General features: G+C 42.3%; 1 protein-coding gene across 3 annotated transcripts in view; it reads left to right on the forward strand.

The window, feature by feature from the left end:
* Nucleotides 1–14,827, forward strand: part of MAP4K5 (mitogen-activated protein kinase kinase kinase kinase 5) — a 137,242-nt gene that overhangs the window by 87,259 nt on the left and 35,156 nt on the right. For 2 of the 3 annotated variants that reach the window (XM_019518363.1, XM_019518365.1), the window contains 12 exons: nucleotides 879–960; nucleotides 1,624–1,740; nucleotides 2,120–2,198; nucleotides 3,310–3,368; nucleotides 5,319–5,386; nucleotides 9,164–9,208; nucleotides 10,162–10,204; nucleotides 10,714–10,924; nucleotides 11,459–11,556; nucleotides 11,683–11,724; nucleotides 13,208–13,292; nucleotides 13,386–13,465. In XM_019518363.1, coding sequence (XP_019373908.1) covers nucleotides 879–960; nucleotides 1,624–1,740; nucleotides 2,120–2,198; nucleotides 3,310–3,368; nucleotides 5,319–5,386; nucleotides 9,164–9,208; nucleotides 10,162–10,204; nucleotides 10,714–10,924; nucleotides 11,459–11,556; nucleotides 11,683–11,724; nucleotides 13,208–13,292; nucleotides 13,386–13,465 — 1,009 coding nt within the window. The remainder of the gene's footprint in view (nucleotides 1–878; nucleotides 961–1,623; nucleotides 1,741–2,119; nucleotides 2,199–3,309; nucleotides 3,369–5,318; nucleotides 5,387–9,163; nucleotides 9,209–10,161; nucleotides 10,205–10,713; nucleotides 10,925–11,458; nucleotides 11,557–11,682; nucleotides 11,725–13,207; nucleotides 13,293–13,385; nucleotides 13,466–14,827) is intronic. The other variant, XM_019518364.1, reaches the window with a different exon arrangement.

Here is a 14,827-nt window from a genome sequence, read left to right on the forward strand (position 1 = left end):
CCAACTGTTTTTGATCCAAAGTAACTTTTAGTTTTGTGCATATGCTTAGGGGACCTGTCCATAAACCTGCACACCTTTACCATAGCTTAAAAGCATGTTACAGTAGTAGAGTTCAGTCCAACCCACTGCCATGGCTATCACTCCTTCAACAAACCTTCACCCCCACAATTCTCTCTCACTTTCAAACACCTGGGAGAAAAGATGGATACGTATTGCAATATGTCTTGAAGAATGACCACAATTGATTTAAATACATCCTCTGAAAGATATACTGAACAGAACAAAAACAGCAAAACTTTTATGTCCAGGGATCACAGCCTTCAGTCTTGCATTATTTTAAAAGGAAGTGGTGTAGTGTTCAATCATCTGAACTGCTTTGAATATTTCAACCTTAAGTTTTAAAAGAAGGGGCTGATTCTCTCTCCTGATCTTTCACTATTGTGCATTGTATTTTCTTCCTGGTGACCTGGGAGAATAGGAGTGCTAGACTTCCCTAGATTTGTGGGTTATTGGTGTATGTAATTCACTGCATTATTGTTACTTCAGCTGTGTAATTCCAGAAGAATTCAGTTGCAGTCTGGCATTTGACCACTTTTCCAGTGACAATATCTGTTTTGAGCTTAGTAAATATGCTATTTCAAAATGTTTTTATTGTAACTCACGTGAATGTAGCACAAATCTCTTGCTAGTTAACTGAGCAGCAGGATGGTACAAATCTGAAATGCCTTGGGATATTTGAGCAAGAATCTACTTCAGCAGATGGAAGTTTATAGCTTGTGTATCAACTATATTGCAAATGAACTATTTGTTTCCTTTCCAGAAAACTTAAAATTAAATACTTTTTAATAAAAATCAAGCTTTGCCTTATTTGTTTAAAGGTCATCAACATTCCATAATTTTGTGAAAATAGCACTTACAAAAAATCCAAAGAAGAGACCAACAGCAGACAGGCTTCTTACTGTAAGTATCTTTTATATATAAAAAAAAGTTAGATCTTGTAGCAGCACCAAGAAATTATTTCTTCAAAGAGCGTACAGGTCATTAGTGTGCCAGATGAGGACTGTTTAATTAGCTCATTGTCCCACACGTGCTTAATGGTGAAAACTCAGCAAACATGAAAATCAGCTGGCATGAAAAGTGAAGGATTGTATTTGGTGTCACGATCTTTGCCTGCACACCAAGATGAATCTTGTCCTAACTGGACAAACCTTTTAGAAAATGGTGCCCAGATTTGGTGGAAATCACTACACAGATGGGATATTTGTCCACCCTGACACAAATTTAGAACAGATTTACTCACAAACTGAGTTTTCTTTACATAAAAAGTCTCATTGAACTCGCTGGAACAGCTCGTGTGTGTGAAGTTAAGCAAGCGAGTATGTCTGGGGCTTAATGTCTGATTTACAGCTGACCCATCATGCGCAACCTAAATTGACACAGTATGTTGGAAGCGTATTGGCCTCAGAGACATTAAACAAATAGTCAGATTTGCTGAAAACTGTTGGTGCTATGAAGTTTCATAAAAAAAAATAGTGATTTGGGGTACTTTCACTGGGGGCTCAGGGAAGAGACGTTTCTAAAAGCTGAACATGGTAATGTGTTGTGTTTTGTTTGTGATTGTAGCATAGTTTTGTAGGCCAACCTGGTCTTTCAAGATCTCTAGCAGTCGAGCTGTTGGACAAAGTGAATAATCCTGACAACCACGCACACTACAATGAAGCTGATGATGATGATTTTGAGGTGAGGGCTTACTTGCATTTTTTTCCAGTTTGGAGCGCCTGATGTTGAAAACTTACTCCGTTTTCACTGTGTAAACTAAAACACTGGTTTGGTGGGAGCCCTTCTCCGTAGTTTCAAGAACAATTACAGTTTAGTCTGCAGCACAGTAATGCTGTAGAAGCTGGGAGGCCTTGCCATGTAAGTTGTGTCGAGCTTGCTACAGAGAACATGGGGCCTTATGCATGTGCAAAAGAAGTGTTCTGGCTAAAAAATGGAAATCTGCTTGAGAGCTTCGTATTTTAATGGTTTTTGCATTTTCTTTATTGATTGATTATTGTCTCAGAATTATGTTCAGGGCCATCTAACTTCATTGTAATGGATCTGCTTCTAACTCTTGCAGCCCCACTCTGTTATTCGCCATACAATTCGCTCTACAAACAGGAATGTTAGAGCAGAAAGAACGGCGTCGGAGATAAATTGTAAGTTTCTAATGCACTTTTCCCATAGTGTGGTGGTGGTTTATTTTGACTGGTGGAAAATGCCTGGATCATTATTTTATTATAGACGTTAGAAAGCCACTCTTGCCATTGGCAGTCTTAAGAAAAAACAGAAGTAAGAAACCTCCATAATATTCTTCTAAAACCAGAATTAAAACTTGCATACTTTTCTGCTATTTCATTTCATGTCATTGCTGATGGAGCCTCTTATCATCAGCCTTGTCTCTGTCCAACTTGGTGTTATGTCAAACTCTAAATGTTTACTTGCATTACCAAAAATAATAATTTAATAGAAGCATTCAATTGGAAGAGCAAGTAGATTGTACTGCTAGAGCATCTTTGTACACAGATGCCTTAGCTGTCCTCTAAAATGGGAAAGTGTAGAAAAATTATGCAACTCTCAGTTACATTTTGTCTCATTCTAATTTCTTGCTGGTTTTCATGCTAGATACCTAGTCTTTTTCTTGACGACAGCAGGATGCCTCAGCTATTGTGGTCATATCTGTACTGATGACTTGGATAGTGTTATCCTCAGAGTGAGCGAGTTTTCTTGAAACCAAATCAGACCCTCACGGCCTTTGTACTGTAGGCTGTGTTGAAACTCAGATGCTTGCAAATGAAAATTGAAACCTGGTTGAAATTTTGGAGGAGTGGGCTGTCCTTGGCAATACTAATTAATACCTTCCATTTTAAGTAATTATGGTAAAGTATATTCTTTTACTTTTAGAGAACAGATTGTTCAAACCCCTTTTCTTCTCCTTCATGTACATTTGAAGTGACCTGCATTTTAGATTTGGTTAGGTTAGATTAGGTTTGAAGTGGTTGCATTTTAGATTAGGTTAAACAGAAACTCTTAATGGTACTTTTACTTTCCTTTTCATGGGTGGTTACGCCACAAGTCTAAGCATTTAGCAATTGAAGACTCCATTAAAAAAAAGTCTAATTTCATAGCCAAATTAAAATGAAATTCTATGTAACTTTGTGACATATGGGGGATTTTTTGCCTGCTACAATATGCTTCTTGCTTTAATAGGCTTAGGAGCATGTCACTGGCATGTTACATGTTTTAATGTAGAAATGTAATATTTTTCAGTTGACAAGCTGCAGTTTGAGCCTCCCTTACGGAAAGAAACAGAAGCTCGGGATGAAATGGTAAGATATGTGCTTGGTTTTCCATCTTGCATTATAATCACAGTGTCTCCATTGTTTGATGCCTCAACTCTGCTAAGTAACATGTATTAGAAGCATAAGGAGTCATGGGAAGGCAAGTCTTGGTTTTTAGACAATCGGGACTTTTTGGAGGGAATGAATTGCCCTCTATGCTTCATGCAGAAGAGGGTCTTACTCATGATAAATGAAATGCACCAGTTAATTCGGGAATGTGAAGAGAGCATTCTGAGTTTGAATCCTCAGATCCCCCCACCTCCCAATGCTATTGGTTCAGAGCACAGCCATCTCGCATCCAGACCCTTTTGCCTCATTCTGTGCCCCTTGCTATTTGTTCTGATTTGCAGCAGTTATCGGTTTACTTCATTTCAATGGAATCTGTTTACTTGAGGTCAGATAACTCGCATTCTTCTGGAGGAAAGTGTCTGTGGACTTGGACTCGGTTTTTATAAATGCCGAGTGCCAGCAGCTCCCACTGATTTCATTTGGAGATGTAGTAACTCAGCTCTTAATGAAAACTGGGATCCAGCTGTTTGAAGCTACATTCCAGTTAGCCAGGTTGGCCCTTCTCAGACACTCAATTGTTCCTAGGTTAGCACCCTGGAGGCTTCATCACTGAGCACCACCAGTAATAATCCCTGTCCTTGTCATGTTAAATATGTCCATGTCTGGGAGGGGCACAAGTGATAGGGAGACAAATGCCCCAAGCAGTCTATATAAAACAGCAACAGCACAAACACTTTTTTGTGGGGTGGGAAGTAACTGCATTTGAATCCAACTGAACTGATTCCTGACAAAAATCTTAATTTTATTGACTCCACATTAATTTTTACAATTGCTGCATCAACAACATCCCTCGGGAGCTCCTCTACCCATCACTGGTGAAAATGGTCCAGGGGACTGGGAGCTGCTGCCCTCCAGTAAAAGGGCAACATGACCCCTGCTTGTGATGGCCAGAGTATGAAGCAGACAAGCCCTCAGAGAGCTGGAGTTTTAGGAATATGAGAATACAGGACCGGGTGATTGAGTTCAGTCCCCAGCTGTTGCAGGCAACTATGTCATATAGCCCCTCTTATCAGCTGATCAAGCTCCAGCTTAGTACTAGCTAGTTTTTTGTTCAGTTCTCCAGTTAGAAAGCTGCTCCCAAACTGCCTTTCTCTGAACACCCTTATCGTTCCCAGCCTAAACGTATTCATGGCTAGTTTATACACATTTGGTCTAATGCCAGCATTGTCCTTTAGTTTGAATAACTCTTCTCTGGCCTTTGTGTTTCCAACTCGGATGTATTTTGAGACTGCCATCAAAGCCCTCAGTCTTAATTTTGCTCGGCTAAACAAAAAAAAAAAAGGTGATTTAGTCTCATCTCCCCAGATAGGCTCTTAATTTCCCTATCATTCTAGTAGCCCTTTTCTGAACTGGTTTCAGTTTGAGTTTCTGCTTGTTTTTTGAGCATAAAGAACCAGAACTGTACATATCATTTCAGAAGAGGTGTCACCAGCGGTGTTCATACTTTCCCAGTCTCTACTGGAAGTACTTCCCCTAAGTTTTGGAAGCTACAGTGTAATCTCTTGGGATGCTTGGGCTCTGAGAGTAGTTGCCTTGTATTAGTTCTGTAGATGAAAAAAATTCTCCTTTTTGAGTTTATCTCAGAGAGCTTTGCTTCAGTACCATATGTCACCCATTTGGTACTGGACACTTTTTCCAGCTGCAGTTTTCAAGCCCAACTCTATGTTCGGTATTTTTGTTGAGTAAGTACTTCATAATCAGAATATAAAACACAAGTTGAATCTGAATGGTCTTTCACTGCTTTTGAGTCATTCTGTAGTTCTTGGGCATCTCCCTGGCTCCAGAACTGTTATGGAAGTGTTAGGGAACATTTTCTTTCAAGTAAGTTTAAAACAAAAAAAAGTTGAACTGAAATTTCTGCATCTTCAGATTGTGGCAGGAGGTGCAGACTTTGCTTCACATTGGAGTCCTTTTGTTGATGGTGGAAGCAGCAGCAAGTAAGTATATAGTTCAGTGGCATTGCCATGTCTTTATGCTGCACTTGAAAGTATTCTTTCAAATCATGGTGGGCGGCCGGGGGTGGGAGGGTGTTTGAATGGTTATCTCCTTTGACAAGGTAAAACCAAAATGTAGGTAGAGCTCATATTAAGTATAATATTAAGATAATGTCCTTGTTATCCAGTTAGCTCATAAGCAAGAACTACCATGTTTGTGCATTCTGATCCCTTTCAAAGATGAACAGCATCTATGAACAATTTCTTTTCGTCTGAGAGAGCTCCTGAGTCAGTGGTGGAATATATAGAAAATGTAGAGACTTTCACTGAAATAACTGAAAGCAGTTTTTCTTTTAGTTGCCTTCAGAGAGCTCAGTTCAGGGCTCTGCATTGGCCTTGCAGTACTGCACTGCTTTGGTGGTTGGGATGTGGCGTTCTGTTGCAAGACTCATGCAGAATGCTAAAGTCAGGTCTTTGCAAGTAAGTAAAGGAAGAACTGGCTTTCAGAGACTTTGATTTAATACTTTCAGATGTGTTTATGTGAGTGCTTCTGTGCTGTGTCTGTTATCAGTGCAGTATGTTCTGTAATATAGTCAGCTAATGACTTGGGATTTAAAATGTCAAGGAAAGAAAAGGTCAAGTTAGTGTGCTGCGTGCCAAAGGCAATCCTGAAGCGAGGCAGCACAGCCCTTCTGAAGACAGGGCCTGACTTAAACCAGGTAGCTGTAAGGAGCTGCCTTTTGCTGCAGACTAGCTAGATCCTGCCTTTTTAAGGTGATCTCTTTGAACTTACAACCCAAAAGAGGCAAGTTTAGTGAAGTTCCAGATGAACACAAAAGCCTGTCATTTTCTGGGGCTCTCAGTCCCTGTCTGGCTGGAAGGGCCTCTCTTCTCTTTTTTATGTGGAGGCAGTCGGAGTACAATAAACTTTGGTGTTTACTTTTTTTGCAGATAACCTCTGTGTATAGCTCAGCACTGACATTACAGCTCCCCCGGCAGCTCAGCCTGTCACGTACGCTTATGAGTCCATTGTTTTGAAGTGTAGGACATTTTTTCTTCTTTTCTCCCCACTATTGCTCCTCTGATAGTGAAAGGGTCACAGAAGTGCTCTAGGCCCTGCCTGCCCTTCTCCCTGGTAACAGGAGCCCTTTTCTTCCCCCTTTCCTCATTTTGTTTGCATCGCCCTGCCTGGCTAACGCTGGAGAGCCTTGCATGTCTGCCTGGGGTGTTGTGCAGGCAGCTGTAGTGTCTGGGGTCAAGCCCTGGGGAAGCCAAGCACTCTGGGAGCTCTGCTTTCCCAGTAGTGAACTCCCAGCCCTTCAAAAGTACCTTGTGGGTTTTAATTTGATTTCCTAGTGCCGGCGCTGTTGCCTAATGCAATGTAATAAAACGGCATCAAATGCTGCTACAGGCAGCTGCAACAAAGGCCATAAATCAGGAAGTAGCTGTGTTCTTTATTAAGCAGCATTTCTGACTGAAAGGGGGAGCAGTTGCAAAGTCACAGGACCATGAGTTCGTCTGCCGCTAATTGGAGTTCAGTTTCTGTTTAGGAAGATAAACAGGAAATGCTTATCCCTTCTGAGCCAGGGAATTCTGGTAATACTATAAATGTAAAGAAAGGGCTGGTTTGAGAAATGGGGTCGGCTGTTTTTTCTGTGGTTTAGCTTATGCCAGAGATAACACTGACTTACAGCATGACTCGGGGCTTGGCTTTATACGCATGGGACAAAGCACCATTTGTACTTATGCGAGATCAAATCAGTTTGTCACTTCGGGCCCCTCTACACAGGCAAGTAAAGGCACATCTACACAATTGCATGTCCTGCCATGCCACACTTGCATGGCAGAAGGCGTGATTGATGACACCTTACTGGGGTCATTTGACCCCAGTGCTCTTCCTGCCATGGCAGGGGGTCGGACTAGATGATCTGCTCAGGTCCCTTCTGACCCTAGAAACTATGAAACTGTTGTGGGATCGCAGATCGGATTCCATCACACCTTATTACCAGTGCAAGGGGAGCATGGTCCTGGGCTCCCTGTGCACTGGAAAGAAGCAAGTTCCCGTAGCCAGGAACCCCTTCAGCTGATGGGGCTCTCAGCTGCAGGGACACCCCACAGGCTCCTATGGCTGGCAGACCAGCTCCTGAGATCTCCCAGCTGTGGGGGCACACCATGCACCCTGTGGCGGGGAGACCAGTTGGTACATGCCCACAGTTGGAGACCCTGTCAGTTGATGGGGCTCCCAGCTGCGGGTGCATGTGCTCCCGTGGGTGGGAGCCAGCATCATCTGGGTGCTCACAGGTGCACGTGGACCCCCCTGGTTAGGGCTGATAGGGCTGCAGAGGCACAGGCTACATGTGCAAATTAAAGCTGGATAGAAACCAGCTATAAAGTTACTCTGCACATTTTCCAGCAAGAACCTTATAGCTGGTTGGACCTTTTCAAGGCACCATAGTTAATATACATGTGTAACCAGTCTATATTAACTGCTCAATTAACTGCATAATTGTATTGTGTAATGAGTAGAGGGGATCTTTATTTCTTCTCTTCAGCTTAAGTTTTTAAAATATTTTGTGCACTTTCTTTAATGCTAATGACTGAATTGTTGTCAGTGGTTCCTATCTGGCAGTGACTAGGTGGCTACTGTTCCCCGCTACAACTCTCAGCCTCTAGCAGGTGTTTTGGTCCCTATCAGAAGTAGCTTGCAGGGCAGATGATTAACATGCAAAGTTTCAGGGTTTTTAAATCTGCTTTTCCCAGTAGTTATATAAATGGATCCACATGTCATGGAACCCCATGAAACATGCTTGTTGCAGGGGGGTTGGATAAGTAGGTACTCATAAATGATGGAGCCTGTAATACTGGTGTGTGTCTGCTGCTTTTGGTGTTCTACCCTATTTTATCATAAAAAACATAAAATAAAATTCCTGTACCACTTCTCTGTTGTAATTGTACTCTTCCAAAGCATGTTGGGGTTACTGGGCTGTGGATATCTGGAGTCCCAAGGGAAAGCTGTAAATCGTACATGCACACGCCTCCAGAATTGTTCGCAGGAGAGGCCTGGCCTTCCCTAAACTCACTGGCATAATAGGGGCTTGTTAGACATATGGGGAGCAAAGTTATTCTCTCCATAGACACAGGAGCATCGGTATTATTGTTGGATTGTGAGAAACTGAATGTTTATGACTTGGCTTTCTTCAAAGCCGCAAACATGAGACAAATTGAAATTCATTGCGTTGTTTTTCAAAATTGAAATATTTAATTAAAGTTCATGGAATTTTATGCACTTTGCTTTTTGACTCTACATCAGGTTGGAAACAAAAAGGTATTCAACATTGTAATGGCAAAATGCTCTGTGAGAGACTTTGCCATGTTCCATGAAAATGGGGAAACTCCCTACAGTTTTCTGCAGAAAAACTTTTCTACATTTTTTTTTTCCTACTAACTTTCTCCATCTTCCATTGTTTGTCTGTACGTGTCATTAGGCACTGCAACATGATCTAAATATTATCTGGTAGAGAGAGGTCTGAGATTAGCTTGTGGTATTTGCACAGCAGTGTCTAAACGTAAGAGAGCGTAAATCACTATTCCTTTAGGGGAAAAAATGTGCAGACTCAAAAAACCAAGGCAGAATACAGTGGGGAAGAAAAAAGGTATTTTGTGTTTGTAATGGGATGGGGGATGTTATAGTGTGAAACACCTGCAGCAATGATGAAATTTGACTGAACAGATCTTTACAACTTAAAGTGGGCCTCTTATTTTTATAAACATTTTGCCTAGGGGACCGCTTACAAAATTTGGCGATGGCAGTGAAGATATTGAAGAGTGAGTGTGAACCTCCTTCATTTTGAGTTTTTTATTCTTTATGGCTTTCTTTAAGCAATTAGTGTGCTGGCAAAATCTCTTTCTTAAAATGTTGCAAGTGATTTTATTACTCATGAAAGCAAAAGGCTAGTTGCTCTCATAACTAATGCACGCCTTTTTCTATTTGAGCATCAAGATAATGGGAGTAGAGCAACATAAAAGCAGAACTCTCCTCCCTTCTCCCTAGTGGTACTTTATTAGAGCGAGCACTGAATCTGCTGTTATTTTAAAGAGGCTTGACATGAGACTGAGAGGATACTTTAACTAATAAGGGTCAGGCCAAGTACAGCCCACTATGGTACAAGTGTTCCTGCAGAGCTCTGCCAGCATATATGTAGTGCCCCTATTCTTCCAATAGTTAATTGTTCTGGAAAAAAACTACAAGCCATGCCGAATAGCTGTGGTTTTTTAGTTGCTCAAATCAAACATTCAGTAGAAGTTAGGCTAATTCTACAAGACAAATTCCTTGTGACCTTAAGGAATTTGAGAAGCCATTGATTTGTGACATGACTCACTGGCTGAGCCAGAAATGCAGCATTTTCATTGTCGGGAGGGATTTTTCTAGAGATAAAAATAGTGTGAGAGGATCACAGTGTCAAGAGTAGCTGTCTTCACATTCATTTTAATTTTGCTAATTTCAACTAGACTTCATTTCAAAGAGGTTTTTTCACTTCATCTTTGTGAAAAGGCTGCATTTCATTAAAAGAAAATCACCACTAATCAATATTAACTGGCTCTCCTGATCCTCCTATGTATATCTACTTTAACCCGGCTCTGTGTGAAGCTGCCAGAGGTCACTCTGTTCTGTGCACATATCTCATCTTCCTCGTCCCAGGCTTTGCTGTTTCAAGCAATCCTAGTTGTGCTTGTGCTTATATAAATATCTGAGAAGCTACCACACCTTTTTGTTTTAGATCAACCCTAAAGCGAGCGGGGCCACCTCCACTACCTCCGAAGGTAAGTCACTGCCACGTTTTAAAAAAGAGTTTGTGGACTGAAAAAGTTTGTGTGATGCAATATTTCAGTCTGGTGTTCTCTGTCTGTTTGTAAACCTGTTGGCTTGATCACTACAAATGGGAGGGCATCTTCAGGCAGGAGCCTTGTTTTACAGTGACTTGAACCCTCTGCCATCCTGTTGATCTCCTTAGGATTATAGTGGATGTCATCAGGCTCTGTAGATTGTGTGCTCAAATGGCTTTTAGAGGTTTTTCTCTTTGAAAGGGCCAGCTGTGTGGGTGGAGCATCCTGAAAGTCATTTTCTTTCTGGCAGTACCCCGATATTTTTCTTAATCAATTAGGAAAGGAACAGCTCTTTATACTAAATTATTCTGCTGTCAGTTCTTAAAATGATTATAAATCTTCTGCGTAAAAGCTGTTTGCCTTTTAATGAATGTGTGGTGATTTCATGCTTCCAAATACCATTATTTGCTTTCTATTAAAAGCCTCACATATCCCATCTGTTGCAGCCAAGGATAAACAGTTACCCCGAAGAAAACCTTCTGGACGATGAGAGATGTCAGACAATAAAGCATTTTCCTGACTCCCAAAACAGAGCCCCCTCAGCTCACAGGAGACAGAGTATTCCAGTGTGTGGGCCACAAACTGAGCCTTCCCCCATCGGTATCACCAGCAGTATCAGCAGCCCGGGATTACTTACGACTCGATACAGTGACCTGGGTAAATAAAAGAAATTCATGATTCAAAAAGGGACTTGTTTCCCATAAAAAGAAATCTGAAACAGAGTTGTTTTAATAGGTGTAGTTCCTTAAGTATAGCTTCTCTTTCCATGTATGCTGCGGTCCGGTGAGTCCTGGCATCAGGAAGACCATGTTGAAGACCTTTCTTCTAGTGCAGGGATGCTGAATGGACTCTCTTTTAGACCCACTCGATACTATCCTTTGTGGCCCCAGAAGTCTAGTGGAGCAGTGAGAGGTAGTCCTGCCTTGTGCCCTGAGCATGTTGCTGTGGCTCTGGCTCCATCCCCCTTTGGCTCAAGAAGTGGCAGCAAATATGGGTTTCTTTCCATAACTGCTGGTAGCATGCTCCTTGCAAAAGCTCAGCTGGCTGAGATGCACATATGGTACCTTTCCAAACTCTGTTATCCTCTGTAGCATAAAACAGAGAAGAGAGAGAAGCATTTAGGTAGCAATGTTATATGCATTTAATTGTGTTGTCATCTACGCATTAAACTGCACTAGGGATTTGTTTCAGGAAATGGAGGTAGCATGATGAAACTCATAGAAGAAAATACAGAAGGTTCTGGACAAATCCCCCAGCTGCCACGGAAAAAAGATAAGCGAGACTTTCCGGTGAGTATTGAGTACTATAACACTTGAGTCCTACCTTATTTCACGGACAAGTGTACTTCTGAAAACCTAATGTGCTGTTGTAAATTAACAAGTGGGAAGCATTTCACAATTTTTCTTTCTCCACAGAGGCCGGCGATCAATGGCCTGCCACCAACACCAGAGGTGCTGGTAAGGAATGTTACTTGATCTGAAATGAGATTTTTAATCATCTATTTCAATTCAGAAAATCTAAGGTCAAAAGAGACTATTAGATCACTCATCTGTAATCAGAGGCCATTATATTTCATCAGGACATTCCCACTCTGAGTCTAAAAACTTGTAGAAAATATCTTTCAAAAAGTCTGCAGATATCTATCACTTATTTGTTGGTTTGTTCCAGTGATTAATCTCTTACTGTTCATAAAAAGTACTTTATTTCAGATTCTGGTTTATTTTGCTTTTACTATACTAATATACTGTTTATCACCAAAAGGCTTCAATGTTTGTCTTGCAACTTCACCACTTAAAATTGTACATGTAGTTTTGGAAAACTGTTTGTGGACCTCTGGGGAAGCCCAGTAAAAACAGGAAGGTTGGGAGGCTGTATTGTAGTGCTCTTGGAGAAGAAGTTTGCATCAGGTCATGTTAAAATACATTTGTGTCTTTGAAGAAAGACAGATTGTAATTTGTGCAATAGGGCTGCGCGAAACTTTGGTTCCTGATTCAATTCGGCGGAGATTCGCCCCGATTCAGTGGCCAGATCTCTGGATCAAATCGGAGAACCCTTTAATCTCCCTGAACTGAATCGGAACCCTCTGAATTGATTCAGAAAGATTTGGAGATTCAGACATAGAGACAATTTTACGTGTTTTTTCTACATGCTTCTAGGTAGCAGGGGCTTGTGAATGCTACGATGCTGGGGCACATGGAGCGTCCCACAGGAGTTCGGGGGGGCTCCCTGGCACATTTGACAGCAGATCCAAAAGTGGACCAGAAGCACTTCTGGGTTCGCTGGGGAGCCCCCTGCACCCTCCCAGCTCAGCAACTGGTGCCTCCTGGGTATGGGGAGATACCCAGGGTTCCCCTGTGGCAGGGCCCCCCAGCGCACTCCCCTGCAGACCCAGAAGTGGACCAGATATTCTTCCGGTCCACTTCTGGGTTCGTCACCGAGCACATGGAGGGGCCCCCCCACTCCTGTAGGATGTTCCATGCGCCCCAGCATCACAGCATTCACAAGCCGCACCTGCTACCTCAAGATAAGCAGAAAAATATTTAAAGCTGCGTCTATGTCTGAATTACTGATTCTCCAAATCAGTATAGAATCATAGACTCAATGAGTCGGAAGGGACCTACACAGATCATCTAGTCCAACCCCCTGCCGTGGGCAGGAAGAAGCACTGGGGGTGGGAGGGGTCATAAGACCCCAGCCAGGTACCTATCCAGTCTCCTCTTGAAAATCTTCAGGTTCGTGTTCGGCCAAATCAAATCGGGGACAGTGATCTGAATCAATGAATCAAATCACTGTCCCTGATTTGGGCCGAATCCGAATTGAATAGGGACCGCTTCACATGCCCCTAGTGTGTAACTGTCTTAACTTCCTGCTCAATTCTGATAAAGACAGGTGTTGTATGTTGCAGACTTGTTTCAGCCTCAAGTTTTTGGTGTCTTTTAGATGGGAGCATGTTTTTCAAAAGTATTTGATGGCTGCCCTCTGAAGATTAACTGTGCAACATCATGGATACATCCAGATACAAAAGGTAGGGACGCTTTCCCCTTTGTATTTTAAATCTGTCTGCTAAAAAACCAGTGTTCCGCTTTTGGATTAAACCAGGTGTTTTCAATTTTTATAGATCAATACATTATTTTTGGAACCGAGGAAGGTATTTATACATTGAATCTGAACGAACTTCATGAAGCAACAATGGAGCAGGTGGGCATCAATCTATTGTGCAGGCAAAGTGACACGATGGCAAATCCTTGTATTTGAGCATGTTGGTAGGGGTGCCATGCTTTGTAGTGCAAGCTGTGATGCCTCAGACTGAGCACTCTGGGTCTTAAAATTAGAAATCTGGCCGCCCCCCCCCCGCTGCCCCCCCGGCCTTGCAGGACAAATTTGACACTTTGCCACAAGGCACAAGTAACACTGAGGGTGTTGCACTCAGCTTAAAGTGTTGCCTGGAGCTCTCCATCCTTCCTAAGCCCTTCTTTTTCCCGAGAAGGTTCTACTTCTCCAGCCTGCCTCTTCTTTCTCCATCTTCCTTCCACTAGATGGTGCCACTACCCCTCCACTATGCATGACCTACGTGCAATTGCAGCTCAGTTAGCTAGCAAAACTGCAGCAAGTAAATAGATATTAGCTGGCTACAACCCATGATCCCTTGTTCTCTCCCCCTCTCCTTGTTTCTTCTGCTTTCCTTGGGCATCTTCTCACTTTTTAAATCCATACCTCCTTTTGAGGCCCTGCTTTGTCTCAGCCCTCGGTACCACTAAGCACCCACTGCTCACTCTAGGAATGAAGATGTTAATCTTCCATTCTGCTTTTCTGCGTTGCTTCATCCTATCTCTGGGCCTGATGGATGAACCTAAAAGTATGGGCCCCAAATTAAACCAATCTGAAGTTATCTAATAAAATTATGTGAAAGAAACCATTTTTGTTAGTTTTAGTGTAAGGAATTTATATGCTTTGCTGCTTTTGCTTCAGCAGAGTGGGCAGAGTGTAACAAAGTAGTGTTGGTCTGGATGAGTGGTTTTCAACTTGTGCTCCACAGACTCTATCTAAGGGGTCTGCAAAAGATGACTGTGATCAATCAAAAGTATGTGAAGACCCACATTTACAATTCAAAAGGGTCTTCATGTCTATTCAAAATTTCCAAAGGGGTTGACACCTCCATTAGAAATTTTTTTTGCAGATGACACCAAGCTGAGAGGAGTAGTATCATTGAAAATGAAGGTTGGAAGGGACCTCAGGAGGTCACATCTAGTCCACCCCTCTGCTCAAAGCAGGACCAGCCCCAACTACATCATCCCAGACAAGGCTTTGTCTAGCCAGGTCTTAAACACCTCCAAGGGTAGAGAGTCCTCAGTCTGTCTAGATAACCTGTTTCAGTGTGTTACCATCCTCCTAGCGAGAGAGTTTTTCCTAATATTTGACCTGCAGCAAGGGAGGTTTAACTTGAGTCCATTGCTCCTTGTTCTGTCACCTGCCCCCACTGAGAAGAGTCCAGCTCCATCCGCTTTTGAACCCCTCTTCAGATAGTTGAAGGTTGCTATTAAATCCCCTCGGTCTTCTATT

Source organism: Gavialis gangeticus, unplaced genomic scaffold (genome assembly GCF_001723915.1).
Source record: "Gavialis gangeticus isolate Ggan-Ray unplaced genomic scaffold, GavGan_comp1, whole genome shotgun sequence".
Classification (NCBI taxonomy): Eukaryota; Metazoa; Chordata; order Crocodylia; family Gavialidae; genus Gavialis; species Gavialis gangeticus.